The sequence below is a fragment of the Leptosomus discolor genome, chromosome 5 (assembly GCF_034619465.1).
Source record: "Leptosomus discolor isolate bLepDis1 chromosome 5, bLepDis1.hap2, whole genome shotgun sequence".
Taxonomy (NCBI): Eukaryota; Metazoa; Chordata; class Aves; order Leptosomiformes; family Leptosomidae; genus Leptosomus; species Leptosomus discolor.
Genome location: NC_141395.1, coordinates 57,837,821 through 57,860,851, shown reverse-complemented (window position 1 = coordinate 57,860,851; position 23,031 = coordinate 57,837,821). Strand labels below are relative to the sequence as shown.

At 40.3% G+C, this 23,031-nt stretch overlaps 1 protein-coding gene across 1 annotated transcript in view; it reads right to left on the bottom strand.

Annotated features, from left to right (window-relative positions):
- Positions 1 to 1,022: 1,022 nt before the first annotated feature.
- The window catches only part of LAPTM4B (lysosomal protein transmembrane 4 beta), a 58,779-nt gene continuing 36,770 nt past the window's right edge, over positions 1,023 to 23,031 (bottom strand). Inside the window, exons 6-7 of the mRNA XM_086465695.1 lie at positions 19,483 to 19,578; positions 1,023 to 1,097 (exon numbers count right to left, since the gene is read on the bottom strand). Of these exons, the coding sequence (XP_086321821.1) occupies positions 1,023 to 1,097; positions 19,483 to 19,578 (171 nt within the window). The remainder of the gene's footprint in view (positions 1,098 to 19,482; positions 19,579 to 23,031) is intronic.

Below are 23,031 nucleotides of genomic sequence, written 5' to 3'. Positions count from 1 at the left end.
CTAAAATCCCCACATTGATATATATGAGAAACACGCAAAACATATCTGCTAATGCTCAAGGAAGTTACATGCATAAGTTTCCCATAGGTTGGGAATATATATCTCAGAATCTGCATAATTTAGTTCACACTCAGCAGAACATCGCGATATTTACAGGCACATTCCAATGGGAAAACATTTGCATATTGAGTGCGAAAGATGCAGCTTTGTCACCTAACCATGGGACTTTAAAGGCAGGGATTTTGTGACCTCAAAATACTATTTGTGAAGTTGGTGGGGAGGAAAAAGGTGTGTAGGCAGGAAAAGAAAATTACTAGAAATTGGTAAGAACTCTTTTTTTTTTTTCAGTGTTAGAATGGTTGCAAGCTAGGACAAAGTGAGTCTGTGTAGACCGCAGGTTCTGTCTTTTACATGTCACAGAATGCTTCGTCTACTGTCATTTCCCATGCTTATTCTTCCCAATTAAATTTGTTTCCCATTAGCCAGGTTGATGAGAATACTGCATAAGACTCATTCTTCTTGCGATCATTATCCTTCATAGCATAAAAACATAATAAATTCTTGCAGAACAGGAATGAAGTGGAATGTCACTTTTTTTGGACTTGGTCTGTATTCAAAAGGTGAAAGCGGGCATCTGAGAAACACACTTGTAATGCTTTGGAAGTTTTACAAATAAAAAAAATAAAGTTATATTCTGAACCTGATGAAGAATTCCAAGTTCTATGTTCTCTAGCACTGCATGTCAGACACGGTGGAAAAAGCTATTCAGTGACTACTGTAACCTTAGTGCTACCCAGAATTGTTCTGAAACCAGTTCACTAGTTTCTGAAACACTACTGTAGCTACAGCAAATTATTAAAACTATCTACAGAATTTTAATCATACAATTCAGGTTTCAATATGTCAGCAAAACAGCAATATATAACCCTTAGAGGTTATATTCTGGAAGTGAAATTGTCAAACTATTGCTCCAATGTCTGAAAAGTAAAGCTATCCTCCCTAGGTACACGGCACTCTCTCACTTATGCTGACACATAAGGTGGTGGTGGATCTTTAGCAGCTCCATTCACAGGCTCATCATATGGTGGCAACAGGACCTGCAGGGAAAGAAAAAAAAAGTTATATTTTTTAAAAAGAAGCCAGCTGATAAAATTTACAGGAAAGAAAATGTTTAAGGCCTTGTCCTAAAAAATAACAAAAAAGAGTAAATTAGTGAGCAGGACCAGAATAGCTAGAAAATGAAAGAGTACTAACTTGAAGTTCCTCCTTTTCAATTTGTGTGCTTGTTTTCATTACGAAGGAAAACATGATTTCTTCTCATTTCTTATTGACTCCAGTGAAAGCTCGATTTCAGCCAAAGATCATTCATTGCTAGTACCTGAATTTGTTCAATCTGTCAGTGAGAGCAGCTGGTTATTCTGCAGCTCTCCTCTGTCAAAAGCGCTTAAACCATGCCTCCTGGAGGAATGCTCAGTGCTAAGCCAGGGAGGGAAAAGTCCCCAAAACCTCTCTTTCTGAGACTAGCTAATAATGATTTTGGGGTGGGGAGAAAGAAAGCAAATGGAGAAAAAATCACCCAATGTCAAAATGAATCTCCAGATTTGTGCTTCTGGGGCACTCAGCTGTGAGAAGGAAGACCTACATTCCCATAAGGCCTTCAGTGAACGCTTAAACAGCTGATAGCAATTAGGACAGCTTTAATCATATATCATCCCCGTTCACAGCAGCCCAGGCACCTTCCTAGGACATGGGAGATACAAGTTCAGGCCACGCAGGGCAGAGGAGGGATTTGAACCAAAATTTCTACTTCTTTAAGCACGCATGCTAGCTATCATGCAATTTTTAATGGCATCAGCACTGATGTTAATTAGCTTGCATGTGAAAAGGCCAAGGAGCTCTTGGCCTGTGAATCCCAGCAGGGACTGAGGATAAAATAGATGTCTGAATGAAGAATGAGTATATGTTCCCTAAAATATCTCAATATCGTGTAAGAATATCAGTTGTAGTGCACTGGCAGAGATACTTTATGCAGCTGAAGATCAATTATTCATGATGGAATTTCTAGATTTATCAGCATTACTTCTTGGCCATTAAAGAGCACACAAAGCTGATTGATTGTCTAAACATACATAGGGAAAATCCTGGTCTCGATAAAGTCAATGGAAGTTTTGCCATGAGAGAATTTTACCGGTTCTTAAAGAAGTTGATAACCTGCCTTCTGCAAATAAACTTCCATAATCATCCCCTTTGGACCTCATCCACAACATAAAAAAATCAGTGGGAATCTTTCTGTAGATTTAAACAGATTTTGGATCAGGCTTTTGTGGGATAGTTCCAAGGGTGATTCACATTATACTTATGTAATTTACAGACATGCATAGATGACCATGTGTTCAAGTACATCTGTGCACATGTTTGTTAGGTTACAGAACGGACATCTTGGCATCTTCAGCCTTTCATCAACACAGTTTCATTATTTAGGAAAGGAAATTGTCAGAGCTATCGCTCTTTATGAATACCATATGTTTGAGCTGGTAAATGCAATATACTATGCACATAGCCACTACATAATCTAAAAAGCCTTGTATCAAAAAGCGTTTAATAAATTGTGTCAACTTTAAAGGGCGCAAACAGCTTATGGCAGACTTCTTATCTAGTGAAATTAGGACAACATATAGAACTTCAAATAAATATTGTGATAAAAATAATAAATATATTTTGCAATGCAACTTCAGTAATTCACACCACTAAAGCATCTAAACTGTGAAAAAAGCTACAGTTGTGATCCTCTCCTTAGTGCTGATCATTAGTTTAATAACAGGGTTTCTAGTAAAATCCTTGTGTTACTCAAAAAGGCACTAGTTTCTCAAATGTACTGAAACTTGTTCATTAGTTGATTATGAAGCAATATAATTAGTAATTAAATCCGATCTACATATGACTCTGAAAATGAATCAAGTTGGCTTTGTGGAGATTTAACCGTCTTACTGCACCCTTGTAATGCTAAGCCCCAAACTGTGGTCCCTTCCTTTCAGGTTCAGAGTCCATTTAATCAGGCATGATAAGAAATGACAGCGGACACAATCTAAAAAGCTGTCCATCTTCCAGGTCTACGAGCTGATGAATAAAGGACAATACCTCTTCCTGTGCTCTGATCCTCTTTTAGGTCAATGTGTCCTGAGACTACTGTAGTTACATCAATATTACTTCAGCATTGAGGTTACTGTCATGTGCAGTAGGTCTGCTGGGAGGTTTACTGCTATGAGTAAGCGTCTTCATTCCCCTCACTCCTGTATCAAACAAAATCTGCCTGGTAGGAGAACAGCCTCCTGGTGGGGCTTTTACCTCTTGGGAGGCGAGCACTCTGCTTTGCTCTATGGACCCAAAACTCGTACATAGGTCAATGGCTGCTTTCTCAGAAGACACTTTCTCACTTATCAACAGTTCAACAAGGAGTGAAGGGAGATAGGAATACCTACAGGAGCCATTTTGGAGAAGTCACTGACCAAATCCTAAGGCATATGGATTTCTATAGGAATATTCAAGATATGTCCGGTATGAACTGGGGACACCACTAAAAAGATTCAGAAGTTTCACAAGAAAATATCCACAGTGGAAGGCTAAAGAGTATTTGCCAAATGTCTGTAAGGTTTAGGGTCACTTTACTACCAGCAAAGCTTGTTTGTTCTGAACAGTTCTATCAGTGATGACTTTACAGGCTTACTCCCCACACGTTTTTGTGTTTAAATGTTTAAATCTCCTGATCTTGCATTCCCCGACATGAACAGAATAGTGATAAAAAATAATGAGTATAGAATGAGCAGAATTCAAAATTACTACCTTTGCCTAGCGGTATTTGAATTAGACAGAGAAAATAGGTACAGCATATTAAACAAAGGTTAAGATGAATGAATGAACATGATGGACAATACATGGAAGAAAGCACTTGTAGTTCATGGAATACACGGCGCTGGCTGGGACCCCAAGCATCTCATGTCATTAGTATAATATAAGTCCATTAAACTAATTTAACTGTTTTACTTTCAGTCAATGTGGTTTTGTTACTGTTACTTAATCATCTGTCAACTATAAGTCTAAATAATCATCCCTCAGCTTCCATGAGTCTGAAAAACTCTTCGACCACTCTATAATTACAAATCTTGCAACTCTGCTTCTGTAAGACTACCTTTTAATTATTTTTGACAAAAACAGAGTTTCAGGCCATTACTTTCCCTTAATAATTTTTGCATCTTTTCTTGATTAAATCTATTTTGGCAAAAGGGAGAGACATGATAAAACCTGAATTATCTCAGCTTTTGACTGTTTACTGTTGGAATGGTTAACAGTTTACAAAAATCTCAAGGAAAATAGAATTCCATTAGAAATTTAATTATTGAATTTGAAACCAATTCATCATTGAATTTGAAATAATTTGAAATTTAATCATTCAATTAGTTACTAAAGTAGCTGAGATGAAAATCTGTATCAGAGTAGTTTTCCCTTCTCTTGTGTTAATTTTAAATCTCAACATGGTTTAATGGAAGCATCTAAGTGCCTTGGACATAAAACAGCATAGTTATTCAGGCAGTACGTTATGCTTTCCAGAGACATAAAATGGAAGTCAGTCACTGAGCCAAAGGGTGAATTCAGAAACTGGAAAAATAGACAGAAACTCACTATTCAGTCTTATCTAAGAACCTAACTAGAGTGGATGTGGTCTAAAATAATTCATGAAGGACAAAAATATATGTATATTTTAGGTCCATGGTACCCCCAAGGTAGAATATCCACTAGGACGACTGATGTGTTTTTCTTCCTAGGCACTACATTTGAGCATTTCCTTGCTTGTTTGTTGTGAATTGAGAAAAATGTATGTTAGTTCCTCTGGATGCTCTGGGACTAATATTTACAGAGCGTTTGAGATTATCACTCACAAGTTACTATAAAAAGTAATTATGAAGGACCCCCATTTTTTGGAACTCAGTGATCCCTGTGAAAGGAAGCACTGACTTTTTGTCAGTAGACTAGCAAGCAAGTTTGGAAGGTTAGATGGTTGCAGGTTTCAGTCCTATAGGATTCCTAAAATCCGAAGGACAGCAGCTCCTAACTTATTTCACAACCACTATAACTATTAAAGAACCATGTAGCACTTTAGCATCATCCTTCAAGATGCAGCCAGAGGAGGAGGTGATATAACTCACTGTTTGTATAGTTGTCTGGTGATAAAAAAATTGCACAGAGACCCTGAAATCAGAGCTTAGGTTTGAACCCTCAGACTAAGAGGGTTCAAAGCCACAGCTCCTATCTGCCATACAAATGCTCCAGATATGACGTTTTTGGTTAGGTTGAAAGGATCGTTTTCCACTCTCCTGTTGTCACAGTTAAGCTACGTGTGCAAGAATCCATGGGGAAAGAAAGAAAATAGGAGAAAGTGTTGCTATGTAGCCCCATGGTTAGAGCGCTTAAGTGGAACCGGGAGTCCTGGGTGCTGGGCTTTGCTCCCAATACCATTTAAGCGTTTTGTGATAAGCAGTCTTGTATAATACACAGAAATAATCCAGAACTGACCCATAAGAAATCCTGGTCCTGACTTAGCTGGTGTCATCCAAGTGGTTTGGATAATTGTATTACATACGCATCTCTCTATTATAAAGGACACGATACAGGATGATCTTCTCTGGAAGAAATAATTACCATACAAATTTGCCAATGGCTGTAACATATTCAGTTAATATAACCATATGACATGTCTTATTTTTTACATCCTGGTTAATCTGGTTTTGGAGAATAAGTTTTTAAAGACATTGCTTAGAAATATGCCTAAGAAGAAACACAGGCAAATATTTGTGTATTCAAACAGTTTGGAATTAATCTTGGCCCAAAGGTGTGGTTGGTTGTTGGGTTTGGGTTTTTTTGGGGGAGGGGGGATTACATAATTTCAATAATCACTCTGTAGTTTTGCAGCTGATTCCACATTTATCTGACCTTCCAGTGGAAAATTTTCTTTCTTCAGCCTATGTACAAATTTTCTCATATTGCTGCAGGTACTCCTGTTTGAACTCAAGCTCTTGGTGTGTAGTATGTTTCTAGAGGATAAAATATGCTTAGTCCTGTATGAGTAAACTTTGTTTAATTTATTATTTTTGCATTCTTAAGGGTCTCACCCCAAACTCACTGAACTTTCTGTATCTACAGAGAGCTTTGGAATGCTTTTTCCCGCAGCTGTTTGTATTCTTCACCGGGTGGAATGGTACAATTGTCGCATAACAGATTTGAGTTTGAACAGCATTTTGGCTGGCAGCTATATGAAACTTTTGAGAGTTCCCATGGAAAGATACCTTGTTGATGTCTTGTCAGAAACGAACATTGTTAGAGACAGCTCTAACATACTTTCCCCTACAGCTTCTGGAATAGAAATGCACTTGATAATGCCAAAAGAGCTATAGATCAAAAATGTCTATGGAAAGTGCTGATGGTTGTAGTGACCATTAAGGATGTTTTCTCAAACTTCAGCTTTTCAACAAAAACTCGAGTCCTTTATGCTGAAGGACTTCACATTGCATCAATACACAACATATAGACAGGGAGAGGTGACAATGAATAGCTAAGCGGAATTAAGGTCATCACTACTGCAGTTTAGTCCTGGTGCTGTCGCTGACCTTTTGAGTTTTGACAAATCATATGACTTTGTCTTTACAAATAGGAAGATCTCGCATTTGTAAACTAGGCATATTATCTGAAACATCTTAAAAGCTGTTGGAAACCTTAAGATAGATTTTAAAGTCTCTTGGATGAAACTTGCATATGACTGTATGAAACAGGGACTAAATTGTGGAAATATTTACAAACTAAATATATGTTTGCAGAAATTTCAGCCTATGCCTGAAAATGTTTACCTCAGCCTCTTCACCACAGCTATGTATGCATTACGTATCATTCTTCTGCAGAGGTGTCCTTTACATTTCAGACAGCCAAACCACTAGCAGGAATCCTTATGGGATGCCTGTGCAAATACACATGGAGGAAAGGGAGAGAGGGAAAAAGGAGCCTTTTCTTTCAAACAGCTCACATACCATGTCAGTGGGTTCAGGCCTTATTCTGTTTACTTAAAAAGGGCAGGAGACTAACCACAAAGTGAATAGTGGTAGGCAGATGGTGAGAATATGCCAGAGTACTAGATCGTTTCACAGGTAAAAGTGCTGAACCACAGGAATTTCCTCAACTGGGAGCCTCTGTCCGATGTGCAGCCCCTGACCTGGTGATGGGACAAACCCTGACACAGCTGCAGGTTGAAATACAGTCACCACGTGCCTTTCCTTTCTTAATTCAGGATAAATTTTCTCCTAGCTGTAGCACAGGGCTGAGGTATCAAGTTCAGAGACAACTGAATTGAAAGATGAGTTTTTAAGCAGCAGGTGCCTAGTTGCACGAGTCCTCTACTCCGGGTTCATTTAGTCTCAGTGATTCCAGCCCAAGACCAGTCACCAACTTGTACCAATCTGATACCATTGTGTGGCTTGGACAGGGTTTAATGATATGCAATCACATTTACTAATTTCATGTTTACTTCCCTGCTCTCCTGTCATTCACCCAGCCAAGAGGAGTGGTATTTCCTCCCACAGCTGTGGTGCTTTGAGGAGCCATTAACTGTGACCTAAACCACACTCAGCTGCAATGAAGCAGTAAGCAGCAAGCCTACAAACAGCTCTAGAGGGAGGGCTGCTGACGTGACCACCTGTCCAGTTCAAGATAGTCCCAACAGCCCTCATGTACTGTTGGGTTCTTGACTACGCAAATATTATGAAGATCACCTGGGGAAAACAGAAGGTTTCTGTGTGGATAAACAGCTATAGCCAGCTGATTGCTTCACTCTGTATGCAGGAAAGGCTGAGAATAAGTCTCTGCAACATTTTCCTGTCAAGTCTGACAATATGGTTTTCTTCTGAGAAGTCTGAGATTACAAAGGAAAATGTAAAATTTAAGATGTGTTTTTTGCTTTAGATTTTCAGAAATCCAGATCTTCTCAGTAGAGCTCTGTTTTGGAGACTTAAGGTACCAGGTGGCAGCTTTTCCTTTAGTACTATGTATGACAATGAGCACTGGATTATGTGTAAATATCACTGATTATATAATTAATTTTGTATTTTATTGGAAATGAAACAGGCCTATTAATGTAGCAAATGTTTTATTTCCTGTACAAAATTTACTGGAAGCTACTATATATACTTATTTTATTGAGGCAGACTCTTCAAAAGTTTCTAATGTTTCTGTACATAGGGTGGGAAGAAGTAGCATCTATCAAGAGTTTCTGAAGAAAGGTGGGGGTTTTTTACAACAGGTGCCCAAGAATTTTTAAGCCCCAGGGTTTTCAGATGTCTCAGAAGTCAGTCACCCAAGGTCTTCTGCTACTTCTAAATATTCAGGTCGTAAAATGCAGGTGCAAACTGCAGCTTTGGGTCAACTGATCTGGTCATGTCTGAGGTAACTTCAGAAAAGTAGGTAATATTTGGCCCTGAAAAACAGTAGATCATGCACACTCAGATTATCAAAGAAGAGAAAATGACTGAAGCAGTTAGGAAGCATTAAAACTAAATCCATTGAGAATTCAGAGTTTTCTCTTTAACCCCTTAACATGAAGACACACTTTACACTGACTGTATGAAAAGACTGACAACTTTCAGGAGAAGAGGGAGCTTTTCCTAGTAGTGAAGAAACAGGAAGAATAATAATTCTGTGGTGAGAAGCAGTGAAATGTTGCATACAAGATAAGCACTGGAGAAAGACATAGGGATTAGCTTTCATCATGCTGCAGCTAAACATGTGCACGTAGGGACAGCTCTACTGGATCAGGTGAAAGGTCCATCCAGATCACAGAAGTTAGTGACGGATGATGAAGAAAGAGAATTGCAAGACAGAAAAATAAAATAAAGAAAGAGCAGTGCAAACATATATGGTCACAACTTGCCCAGAATATTCTCCAAACTGTCAGAAATTTGAATGTCAAGGACTTGCTGAATTACTGGTCATGTCTTAAAGTAATTTTTCTTCTACTGATTTTTCTAGTCTGCATTTGAACCCATGTTGACTTTTAGTACCCACAACGCCCTGTAGTAAGCAGTCCCACAGCTAATCTAGGTGATACATGAAGAAATACCTTCTTTGGTTTGCTATGAAACCTGCCAGTAGCTATTTCATTGAATGACCCCTGGTTCTTTTGCTAAGACAGTGAGCCGTTGTTCCTCCTTTACCTCCTCTGGCACTCATGATTTTAAAGACCTCTACCGTGGTCTCTATTGTTCTGTCCCTCTTTCATCCCACTAAGGATCCTTGTTACCCTGCAGTGCAGTCTGCAGTTAATTTCTCCATACTAAGAAACTCACTTGACAGTTTTGGGTCCAGGCTGAAGAGAAAGCTCCAAGACCAGGCATGTGGAGAAGCGTTACCGTCAGGAAGGTGCTGGGGAGGAAGCTGACCTCCATCTGGACAAAGCTTCCTTCATGCTCAAGAGAGTGGCAGGCACTTTCACCCACCTGAACTATGTTAGATGTCCTTCCAGATGAGATCAACTGCCCTTTAGAAGCAATTCTTATAAATAAATGCTTATAAATATCTGTTTATAATGTAAATGGCTGCTCTGGTCAAATGGGTCCAGTGAAAGCAATTGTTCCTGAGGAAGCCAGAGAGCAATGTTTACAAAAAAACTTCCCTATCTGTCCCCAGATAAAAAAGCCCTGAGCATAGGGCCAAAGCTTCATATCTGAGCCAAATCATATTTAATATAAAATGAGAAATGTTTTAATTTGCTTTATGCACAGATGCTTTTGCTTGAAAAGCTTGTCCAAAATGTGCTAGTTAATTACTATTTAAGGGTTTCACGATATGTTGTCTGTCAAATAAATCCCAAGAAACTTTCCTCTCAACATGGACAGGAAGCATTTTCATGTTTATATGCATGCATTTCCTTTAGAAACCACACTAGAATGGTAACAGATGGAGTAACTGGAAGCAGAATAGCTCAGAGATAATTTATAACCCCATTCAGTGAAGAAGTAGGCCTCAATGCTGCAAAATCATCTGTGCAAAGTTAGAGTTGGTATGTTTTATTTTCCTTTAACTAAACTGTTTGTTTACTCCAAGCCACCAGCTCTCCAAGACACAATTTAAGAAACTTTACATGAGTTTATGGATTTCTGTAATGAAGCAGCACCATGTTTTCAGCCTCCAGATAGAGGAATAAATGTATATATTACTAGGACACAGCAATATTTAGGGACGGATTGTGAATACCCTTGAGTGGGAAGAAAATTAGATTCAGGAAGCTATTGTCTTTTTCCATCATGTGCAACCTCATGAAAGTCATCCAGAATAATGGTGCAATTACCCTCTCCATTCAAAGGCATGGAGGGATAGTCCACCTCAGGCCACAGAAGCCTTTCCTACATCTTGGCCAGCCCTCTACTGCTACATCTCTAGTTGCGCATCGTGATTTTGTACGGACAGAACATATTTATTTTTTCGTTAATTTTTTTTCAAAATGAGCATTTGCGGGGTAAGCGCATGCTTCCTCAGGGGGTACTTGCCTGCATGTCATCAGTACTGAAGACTTGAAGTATACTTTGTATAACAAACAGTTGATGTGTTGTCCTGAGTGCAGAGACTGTGACAGAGCACTAATTTTTCAATGGAGTTTTTAATTACTAATCTGCATCTCTTTCTATCTTTATTTCCTCTTATGATTACATTGTGTATCCCACTCAAGGGTTAAGTCAGGAACCTAGGAATACCTTACAAGGGGCAGTCAAATTGTTTAACTAGACTGATCATCTCCCAAGAGTGTGCCATGGGAGCAGCCCTGCTTGCATTGCAGATATTGCTGGAAAGGCTTCTGTCTTATTTTCATCTCACCAGATGGACCATATTTCCCTATCTATATGCCTAGGGACATGGGGGGACCAAATGCCAGTCTTTGGGCACCACAACAGAGAGATGGGACAGTTGTAAAGTTCAGAGGTAGATTTTGAAGTTTCATAACTTTTGGGAGCAGTAAGATCTGGGATTTTGAGATGACCAATCTCTAGCTGCATCTTCCATACATATTTGTCACTGATTTTTATTTTTATACAAACACATTATTTTGGTATCACTATTAAAAAGTAAGGCATAATATTGCCATATAAAATACAGTTTTTCTTGCACACTGTATTTAGACATTTCCTAGTGAATGCTGAAGGTAAGCCTTTGTTTATAATCAAATTATTATACTACCGTGTTGAAACTACAAAGGACTAGTGTCATGAAACGTGATGAACTGACAGCTGAGGAAAAAGTCTTATGTTTATATAAGAATCCATTAATGTTAGTAAATCACAACTGTAAAGCACCTGCCAACCAGTAACTCTCACAAACTTTTGCAGATCTTTTAAATTTGGTACATGAACGCTTACTCAGCCTTGTTCCTTCTGAAGTTGAGTGTTTGCCACAGCATTCATTTAAAGCAGACCTCACTTTCCTCACTGCTCCTGAGACAGAGGACCAAAACCACAAGTGCTGTGGAGTTCAGGGCAGACCACAGTGGACAGTCCTCTGTCCACAAAGAGTCCCAAGGGACACTTGGGAAAAGTGCAGTTGCTCTATGGGAGCCATTAAAGTGAATTGAAATCAGACTGAAAGAATGGTCCAGAATTCACCAGAAGCCATTAATAACCACAGGAAGCCAGACCTCTTGATTACTGTCACACCCTCAGCAAAACAACCGCAGCTGGGTGCTCCTCCCTGGTCGGGAGCTGAGCGTTGCTTTCAGGCAGTTTCTAGGAGAGCAATGCCACCTACTGAACCACCAGCTGCAGCGGCTCCCTCCTGCCCAGCTGATGATGTTCCTTCTGCATCTGCACGGTCTGTGGTGTTGGGTAAGTTTCTGCAAAGAGGCTCTGGGCTGGAGGGACTGGGATGTGCGAGGAGTTCCTCCTTTGCTTGGCAAAGGCCAGGCTTGCACTGTGCAAGGGGGAGCGGTGCAAAGATACCAGATGAGGTGGTGATGGAGCTGAAGGCAGGACCGACCCTGGAAAGAGCAGCTCTGCAGAAAGGCAGGGCTTCTAGTGTGGGCCAACTATATGGCTCTAAAGCCACAGCATGGCTAACTGCTGCCGGGACTTTGCCTCTTGCAACCTGCTGCATTACCCTGTTTGAGCAACAACTGCCTGAGTGAATTCAGGCCTCCCCTGTCCTTCGTTGCACAGTGTTAACTAAAACCTGAGCCTGACCTGGAAAATTCACACACGGCTCAGCTTATACACCAATATATCCTTGGCAACAGGGTTTTAAGTTGTCACTGGCTTTTGCTGCACTGATACATATCCTTGGAATTATACTGAAGACTTTGACTAGTTTTTTGAAGCCCACAAAACAGCAGCCGTCAGATGGTGATGAATCAACCCTGTTAGAAAAAAAGGTCTGTGAAGAAACACTGCAAATTTATAAACACTCTGGTTTTTCCTACATTGCAACACTCCCAATTAGTGAATCCAAAAAGATTTGAAAGATTTAAATTACACATCCCCATTTCATGTCTTCTTTTTAATCTAATTATGAACACTGAGAACAGATTTGTCTATTTCTATTGCAAATCTCTTACAAATTGTCATGTATTAGAATAATTCCAGTATTTGACCTGCAAACACAAATACAGATTTTGTGTTTAAAACAAACAGATAAACCTGTATATTTTGATCTTGTAATTGAACTTGTAAGTAAATTTAATGGCTGTAATGACAAGTAAAAAAGTTTTGGAAATCTTATTGTTAAACTTGAGAGGGTATTTGCCCCAAATTGACACCATTTATAGCCTGTTCCAAACAGCACAGCTGGCTTCTGACAGCAGCTACCTAGTAATAGGTGAGACTTGTAACAAGAAGTGTGATTAGCAAATAGCAGTAAGCAACAGAGAAAAAAGGCAGTATGAAGCAATTCAGTCCACAGGGAATGCTGGATTTTAAGACAAAATCCTTCCGTAAACAAAGAAGCAGTGGAAGAAAGAGCTGAGTATAGACGATAAGATGGGAAAATTACAATAAAAGAAGAACAATCAATCTCTTCACTAAGATTAAAGGACAGCTGCCAAGGGATGGGGCTTCGCTGCAGGTAGAATATGAAATGCTGGAGCAGCTGAGTATGTTTGTTGGCAGATGCAGACTGTCATGATGCATTTCTGGAACTCAGAATCAAACAGAAGAGGATGAAGTGAACTTATTGCACATGCACACTAGTAAGATGTGAATGCTGGCATCCATGTGGAGCCTGAGCCCTTTGAAGATTCTCTGATTAAAGACATTGCTCTGGGAATGTTTATAAGTGCAATGCTGCAGAAAAACAGATCCAGCATTTAAACCACACTCCCAGTTCTCATGTAGACTATTGCCTGTGGTTACTAACTAATCAGCCCCTTTACTTCAGTCACTGGGTAGTTCTGCTTATACCCTTTTTTTTTCTTGCCACTGCTGCTTCTTCCTCTTCTCTGCCTCCTGTTTTACCTGCTTTCCCTCTTGCAGGTTTTATCAGACAGTTTCCACTAGGGAAGGTCAGAGCTTGTCTGCCTGGACTCAGTTGGAGGGCCTGAGAAGGCCTCAGAGTCATGCCAGGTGTATAACTTGTGGTATTCACTCCCTTCAAAGCACTTTCATGGTTACTGCTCACTGGAAAAAGATACCTCTGATCTAATGGCCCAGTAATAATGCTATGCATACAAACTGTCACACAAGACCAGCTACCTAGTGAACAGTGCCAAGTTTGTGGGATTTTTATGCCACATTATGGAAAATATCTTTAAAGCAGGATTTTTCTCCAAGTTGTGTTCTACTCTGATGTGTAGCACCCCAAAACTGGCTAAGTAGTTGGAAATCACAGGTCCAAAAGCACCTATCAGAAACAGGAACTCTTACACATGGTTTCTCTGCCTGTGGTCTCCATCTCACACTTCAGTCTGTTTACTTGGCGTGAGTCTAAGGGGCTTTCTCTCTGTCCATAGCCAAAGTAATTGCCTTCCACACACGTAGAATAACACAATAACACAAAGAATGGCTCTTCCAACCTTATCCAAGAATATTCTTGCTCTGCTCAAAGGAATCATCCAGCAGGAATGAAAGACCCAACTCTGAACTTCTCAAATAGGTCTCCTATTGCTTTGAGAAAGGGAGAGCAAACAAAAGTGTTGACAGATTAATTACAGGCTACTTGGTTGATGTCATGTCCACAGAAGGAATGTATCTGCATGGAACAAACAAGTAACTTATTAACCGTTGTGAATAAATGTATGTCAGATAAAATCCGTTGGAGCGATTTGACAAAAGTACACAAGGGTCTAAATCCCACTTTGAAGGGAGGTTTACAGCTTTACATTTTATCCCCACTGGCAGCATGACCGGAGATGAAACTTCCATTGATTGACTTTAGTGAGAGTTAAAAATAAACAAAATTAAATCCCCCGGCTATCCAAGAGCACAAAGGAGCTGCTCCTGCTCTGGAGAACAAAATTTCTAACTTTGGGTTATCTTCTGCACTCATATACTGGCAATTTTTCCAAATTGGATGAACACTTCCATGGTACTGCTGTCACAGTTTAAATTAGTGTAGAAAATTAATCTTCATCTGTGTTGTGCTGGAGCAGTTGGCAGGAAAAAGCAATCCCAGACTCGGAAAGTGGAAAAAAATATTTTTCAGTTTACTGTGGTTCACTGTGGGGGGCCACCTTACTGCCATGCCAAAATCTCCTACAGATACCTCCAGAAACTGAGGAGAGAGAAGTATTGGAAAAACACTTAGAGGAGGGAGATTATACCGTATCCCCAAGTGACTCTGCTGTGACTATAGTACACCGCTGGCTACCCAGGTCCTGGTGTTATCAGCCCCTGGAGCAGAAGAGGGTCATGTCTTCCCACCAGCTGGGGTCCAGGCCATTCTTCTGCCCAGCACCACCTGATCTCCCCACCCCATAATGCAGTCTGTTCACGGAGACAAGCCGGGTACTTTCATGTGCTATCAAACTTTGATCAAGAGCCACAGAAGGAGGACCTCTTGCCTAACAGGGGCAGCAGGAATATCCTGTTCACAGTCTGGAGTGGAGAGGACGTCTGTTTTTTCCAGATGGCACGCTTGCAAAAAGTACAGCTTAAACCACTTAGAGTGAGAGACAAAAATCAGATTATCTGGTAGCCGATAACCTTAGCTATCAGGTTAGTTACAGTTCAGATCTATGAGCATTATTTATAAGAACCAGTTTGATCAGGAGGAGCTAACTGGAGATTTCTATACTGAGAATTTATTAGACAGTAGGAAGGCAAAGAGACAGCTGAATATTTTTTTTTAAAAAAGTATTACTGAATTGGGGGCAGGTAACAGAGAGGGGTCTGTAGAGAGGACCTCACAAGGAGCGTGACACAAAGTACGACAGACAAAGGAGAGTGCCAGCAACCGGCGTTGACAGAGCAGTCCTGTATGAGGACAGACAACACAAAAGCTCATGTCTTGGAAGGACATAACAGTAGATTTCCACCATGTGACCAGACAAGAAGATGGATAAATACTGCTGTTGAGACCTGTACGCTCTCAACATGAATTTACAGAGTCATGATGGACATATTTTAGATAGAAATGGAGGAAACTAATGGTGAGACCCACCAAGGACTTCCTGAATGCGGAGAGCCAAGGAACAAGGAACAAGAATGTAGCCCGCACAGCTGTGCTTAAGGAGTTATCCGTTCTCCTAATCAAATCTGGATGTGATGGGTAACTGTGCTTACACACCTTGCCAGTGGTAAATTAAGAAATGCAGTAAACCAAAACATAATCTGTTTATTATTTTCAGAACAACTTTCTCGACTGCAGAAACAATTATATACAATCACAGCTTCTTACTCTTTTGAACCAAATCATTGTGGTCTATATTAGTTTCCTTCTTTCCTAAGAAAGAGATGTGTAATCCAAACATCTCAGAAGGGTTCACAGGTGCTACAGCCAGCAAGTAACTGTGGACCCTTCCTGTCTCTTGTGCCATGGCATCCCAACGAGTAAGGATTTGATTGTTCTTCTCAAGAAAAGCTCAGTCATTAATGTCATATTTCCATTTAAATTGAAACTCTTAGATGTATCTTTCAAGCAGGTTTCAAGCAGGTTTATTTCTTTTTTCCCCTGGGTGCAAATTATAATAAAAATAAGGTATACATTTCATTTTTAAGATATTTTTCGAAGACAGCTCTCCCAAAAATTTGTAAAACACAGTAATAAATTTCTGAGCTTCATTGAAAATATTTATGTAACTGCAGAAAGATTATGAATTTCTAATCATCTCAATACATAAACCAGATCTTTTAATTTTTGGCAGTAAACTAACCCATAATCTAGCCCATGTCTAAACTGCATTCTAAATGTGGGGCGTTTTTTTAATACTGTGTCTAGCACTTGCAAACCTAAGAACTTAAAAAAAAAAAATCTTGTATGTAGAATGTAGATGAGATGCATTAACTACTATGCAGTCCAAGGGATATTAGAAGGTAGCAACTGGAATCTGATCTCCAGATTTTCGAAGTGTTGCGGTACATTTGAAACTTGTTACTCTAAATGGTAGCTGGTAACCCAGCCCCATATTGAAGCTTAGATTTTCTCTTCCATTTGTACAGATTGGTATTCTTTCAGCTAATTCTGATGACAAGTATATATCAAAAAACCATCCCTGAAGACGAGAATATGCCCTGCAGATATGACCTGCAGCTCTGTTGGAATTCAGGTAGCAGGTCTGATTCTAAAAATGACACATTTCTTCCAAAGCAGAGGGCAGAGATTGACCCACATTTTTAAAGAAACTTGTAGTTTCTAATTTAAAGGCATGTTGGCATGAAGGAGCCCTGCTGAAAGAAGTTTCCCAACATCAATAAAAATGAAAAAACATTGGATTAGCACAAAAGTACACTTGAGTGTTGGGGGAATATTATAAAATTCAACAGACAGCAGTGACCTATCACAGCAGTTCAAACTTTCATGAGTTTTCTTCAAGAATCCTAAACTGTCAAAGGTCCTTAGCACTCAACTTTCAAAGCCCTATTCTTCCACACTTCATTTTGAAACCTGTTTTATCCTATTGTGTTGAGCTTGCTTTTTCACAATCATGTGAAGAGATTTTGCTGATGCCTCTCAGTGTAGACATAGAAAAATATTTTTTTGAGTCTGTGATTTTGGGGGGGGTGTGAAGGTAGTGCGGAACAATCTTCTGATTCACAGAGGAGAATGATGAGGATTTAACCCTACAAACTGTTGTTCCTTGCTGAAGCTCAGCAATGAGCAGAAGAAAGAAAGAGCCTGCTGAGGAGCATGTCAGCTCCTCCATAACATTGCTGAGTGCACTGTGCTGGTGGGTGTCCACAGAGCTTGTCAGGCAAGACTGTGCAAGAGATAGAGACTGACTGTGTCACCTAGGGATGAAGGTACTCATCCTGACTGGAGAGTAGCAGTCAGACATAGGTTTGAATGAAGCTTGCCTGCATCCCAAATAAATAATTCAAAACCCAGGTTGTTAGTGGCTCTCTCTCCTCTTGTCTCTCTGTCTGGGCCTGAGAAACTCTTCCCCAGCAGCGTTGCTTCTGAGGCTTTCTGTACTCCTGAACAAGAACTTTTGGGTGAAATTTTGGTTGGCTGGTAAATTCCCAAACAGCTCTTTCTATAGGACCAGATCTAATGTCATCTCATCGAATTTACTTAGAAAGAATGAACAACAAATGCATCATACCCGAAAGCAAAAGATTCTGACCATATTCAAATTAAGGAGTTGTAAATATCGAGGGAAGAGTCCAATGGCCAGGGCACCAGCTAAGAATGCACAGCCTTTCTCAAAACCTGCCTCTGCTGTAGCTGTCTTGTAAGATCAAGATAAGCAAAGCTATATTAAACTTTCAGTGTAAGAATATGTCATCTGTAAAAGGGATAAAAGGGTTTCCTTTCCTCACAGAAACACAGGTGCTTTAAAGATGAGGAGGCAGCTCAGAGAACTTTGGTAATTACTAAAACCAAAAGTACCTAGAGAAGTTTTGGTAACCAGGCATATCTGAAAACCGAAATATTTTGCTTTGTAAAGGCAGCAGTGGGTCAGGTCGTTTTAATGTAGCTTTTAAAAGTAAGCTTAGTTTCACACATAATGCAGCTAACACTCTCCCACCACTGAGCCTGCAAGTTCTGTGGGTTGTAGAGTTAGCAATGTTTGAAGCTGAGTTACAATGAGCTGAACAAAAGAGCTATAAAAATTATTTCACATAAAACTCCTGGTTTTACTCAAAGTAGATTCCAGTAAAGAAAGTAGTAACACTTCTTAGCTTTCAATAAACCCATACTTTTACACTTAAATGTTCTGGTTGCCAGCTCTGATCATAGCTCTTAAAGCTTCTTATGCTTTTATTAAAGCTGCAGGTATTGCAGACAAATAACTATGCAAGAGTTACAGCTTTCATGTAAAAGTAGTAATATTTTTCTAAGCCCTTGTGGCTGCACAGGAATCGCTCATTCCAATGCTTTAAAGTTGATGGTCTAATATCTCAGGGTGTGGAGACCACCCACGATTATGAAATTCTGAAATTCTAGCCAGATGATCCAAAGGACCAAGTTCATGCTACTCTCATTCTGTTATGTAAATGATGTAAAGACCCTCCTTACATAAGCCAGTGGAGTCACCCCAGGGCCTGATTTGGCACAGTGCCCTCAGTGTGTAGCTTGGGTGGAACCAAGCAGCTCCATGGAGATACTGTTGCAGGAAGAACTGTCTCTTCCCAGGGACTCTTTCTTCTTGTATTTCATCAGTGCCTTCTACAACAAGCAAGACATTGCTTACCAGTCATGCCTGGCACGTATGCATGTCAGCACTAAACTGCTATAAAGTGAACTGACACCTTCCGTTCTTTGAGGTTGAAATCTGTTTATTCGGTCCTTTCATGTTGATCTTTGTTTCATTCTGTCTCCTTACTACACCAAGCCTATCATGCACTGGGAGATGAATCACTGAACTTTTGTTGGCTTTTAGCTCCTCTCTGTGAATATGTAAAGCACTACACCAGATGTTGAGTGTCCTAAATCACAGTTTCTGCAGCTCAATCCACATTTCACAGCAGGTGTAGACCATGGCATCCCTGGGTCTTGATCAGTCCCTCCGCTGTCCAGATCATCACACAGCTGGAGAGCTCAGAACTGGGGGTCATTCCTGGGGCCACGAGGTAAGCTGTAGTTTATGCTTAACACAGACCCTTTAACAGATTATGTTAATATAATAAAACCAGTACTTTAGCAATAGATGTGATTTGTAACCATAGGACACCAGTCTGTTGAATCTCAAGTCTAAATGTAACCAACAGATGAGGACTCTCTAAGGAATTAAGATGGTTAACTAAGGAGTCAGAAATTAATATAAAGTTATTAAATGCATAGTATCAGACAAACGCAATCTGACATCCTTACCGCAGTGTCATTGGTGGTAATGTACACCAACACATCTGAGTTGTTTCTGCCATTGATGTATCGGTAACAATTCCACACGCAGCTTATCAAGTAACCCTGCAAAGAAAAGGGATTTATTATTCTGTGCAGAAAATAAACCATATACATTTTTCTATTAGAGCATTTCTGTTCTTGTATAAATAAGAATATGAGCCTGATAGAAGCATGGGACAGTCACTTTGCTGGTCGCAGTGACCATAAGTGTGTGTAGGGGTTCTATGAGTAATCCAACTCCATTCCTCATACTGAGAGCTGGGGTTGTTCAGTCTTGAGAGAGAAAGGTTCTGGGGAGGCCTTTCCACATATAAAGGGGGCTTATAAGAATGATGGAAAGAGACTTTTTACCAAGGCCTGTAGTGACGGGCCAAGGGGCAGCGCTTTTAAACTGAAAGAGGATAGAGTTAGAATGGACACAAGGAAGAAACTTTTTACGATGAGGATGGTGAGACACAGGAATATGTTGCCCAGAGAAATTGTGGATGCCTCATCCCCAGAAGTGTTCAAGGCCAGGTTGGATGGGGCTTTGAGCAATTTGATCCAGTGGAAGATGTTCCTGCCCACAGCAGGGTGTTGGACTAGATGACCTTTAAATGTCTCCTCCAATCCAAACCATTCTATAATTATATGGTTTTGTGATTATGGGTACTTGTGCTGCACTATGAGCCGCTTCATCTAGGCAGTTACTGCAATCTAGACCTATCTGAATGAAGTTTGCTATTCCAGATATTTAATATTACAGCATACTTAATGTAGACTAATTGTTTTGAAAAGAATCAGTTTCTCTGGGCCTGAATATAATCAAAGTAATATCATTTTGTGTATATAACCTCCATTTTACTTAAATAAGCAGGTCACATATGCTGGCTGGGTTTCCTACACCTCTCTAGAAATACAGAGAGGTGAGAGTTCAGTCAGACACCTTGTTACTGTGCATGGGATACTGCGTACCAGCAGGGGTGAGTTTGACGACATGAAATGATGGTACAACTTACACTGTGACAAAAAAGAGAAGGTGCTGCAGATGCAGAATGTCTCAGGGACAGCAGCAAAAAATAAGCAGAAACCAGTTTTGGATTCCTCCATGGTAAGGATGTTTAAATATTGTCAGCTGGGGGTTAGTAGTATTAGAAAGTGGAAGCAAATCCCAGTAAGAAGCACACAAGCACATTGGGCACTGAAGAATCATCAAGCAAATTACAGGAAACTCTCCTAGTCTTGTGAGTGGAAGCCTGGCCAATGACTATGTCATGATCCCTTATATCACCTGCATTGCTTCAATACTCCATTTCACTTAATCTGACACTAAACCAATGTATTCCATATGACTGGAATGGTCTGGGATCTTCCTATTCTTACCTGATTAGAGAAAATTGCCAGTGTTAAAGTTTTTATTAAAATCTGAAATTATTTCTGACCTTTTAACTATTATTAGAAATACTTCCATTTTTTTTTTAATTGTAAACGAAAAAACCTGTTATTGCAGCAATAAGCCTACTGCAGGACCATAAACTTCATTGGTTTTGTTCTTGGAGCTCATTTGGCTTTGGGTAGGAGTGCTGCCTGTCAAACAACTAGTTGTCTCCACTTTTTTTTGAACTGGTTGTGCAAAATGCTCACATCCATCATCTCCTTCACCAGCAGGAGAGATTCCAGTTTGGCCAGCAGAGATGAGCAAAGTGGCTAGAAGGAAGACAGGAGGCAGTAACACATGTGGAGGAGCAGGAGTCAGACCCTCAGCATGCCAGGGACAAGGCTGGTGGGACTAAGCAGTTGCCTCTGGAGTTTTCTGCTTCCCACATAGTCACACATGGCAGTCATGAGAAGAACAATGTGTTTTGATAGTGCACAACTTGTATTTTTACTTAGTAGGTTCTGCATAGCAATTCTTTCACAAACCTACTGCGTGCAAATTAAACTGCCAGCACTGATTGGATTTGCATGTGTGTCTCACTCTGAGTGAGTCATATTTTTGTGACTCACTTGCACTGATGACCTTCCAAAAGCCTCTTATCCTTTTGAGCTGCCCCGTGCTTCCTCCCTCTCCAGAGCTGTCACACGATCGGTGTTTTTCAGGATGCCACATGACTCACTGATGGCTCGCTTGCAGATCAGGAAGTTTTTTCCACCAGGGCCAAGCTGGCTGAAATCCAGTAAGTTTGCTTCCTCTTCTTTACCGCATCTGACAGACCCTGAATGGCTTGGAGGTGTTGCAGACTTTGACAATACTTTTGACCATCAAATGGGGAGAGCAAAAGGAGTCCCAAGGTAAGGTTAGACTGGCTTTACAGCCTGAGCTGTGAACTATGCAAACTTGCCCCAGGCTACTGAAACAAGTGGAGTAAAGGCACATACATGCAGAACTGCATCTTTTCCAGAATTAAATAAAATGCCATTGTTAAATATGAATAGTAATAAGTAGTTCAGTAGCTTTCAATGCTCAGATACTATGCGCTGAGAAAGGCATAAGAGCTAGTACAGAATAGGGATTGAACATAGTACACTTCTGTGGGGACATGACCCATCTTTGTAAGAATTCCTTTACATTAATCCTACCTGTTTGCAAACCAATTTCTGTATGCCTTCTGTCATAATCAAAACTGAGGGAAGCCCTGTTACAGCTAATACAGTCTTATCTGGGAGAAGCTAGTGGGGGATTTATTTTTTAATGCTCCCATTTCATTACATATGGTGAATAAAACACATTTAACCCCACAATGAACCCCTACAGCTCTCCGAGCTCTGAGCCCTAGCTCTAATCAGCTCTGATCCTGCATGCACGGGCTGTTTTTCCATGGGTGAGGTCCGTTCCAGCCCTTGAATTAAAGAGGTCATCAGCCAGCACACACCAAATAATTGGCCCCGAGACACTGACCCATATACAGCTGAGAGTGGGGGCAGCTCAGAGCATGTCCTTGTCCAAGTGCTTTGGACATGTGCTGCTGGCCTGCAAATCGTGAGTCATGGAAACTCGTTTTCCTCAACCTGTAACTTCTTTAAATCTGTTCCTAATCATTGTTTTCTACTGATGCTGCTGCAATGTTAAATGGGATTGCTGAATCAGTTACCGATTTTTTTCCTGAAAAACTTGGCTGACGTTTTATATACTGCTTTAAAATGTGTGGCTGGACACATAGTATATAAATATATCTATATTTCTCTCAGGAGACCAGTGTTCACATTTCGGATAGGCCCAACATAAAAGGCATTAAGTCACTTCAGCCTAATCCACCCTTAGTGGTATTCCCGCATACCATAGCACAGGCCACCAACAGACACCTTTTGAGGGGCAGCCCCAAGTAGCCACCACGTGAAGGGACAGGTGCACAAGAAGGGCTGAATGTGGAAACAGGCGCTGTGCCTACTTCTACCAGCTTTCAGTCTTCCCCTTTGAATGGTGGGAAATAACTCGAGCCCTTAAGGAACTGAAACCCACAAAACTTCATAACCCTGCCTCTCGCCGTTGTTATTGCACATACACTTGTTAAGCAGCATAACGACAGTAATCTGCTA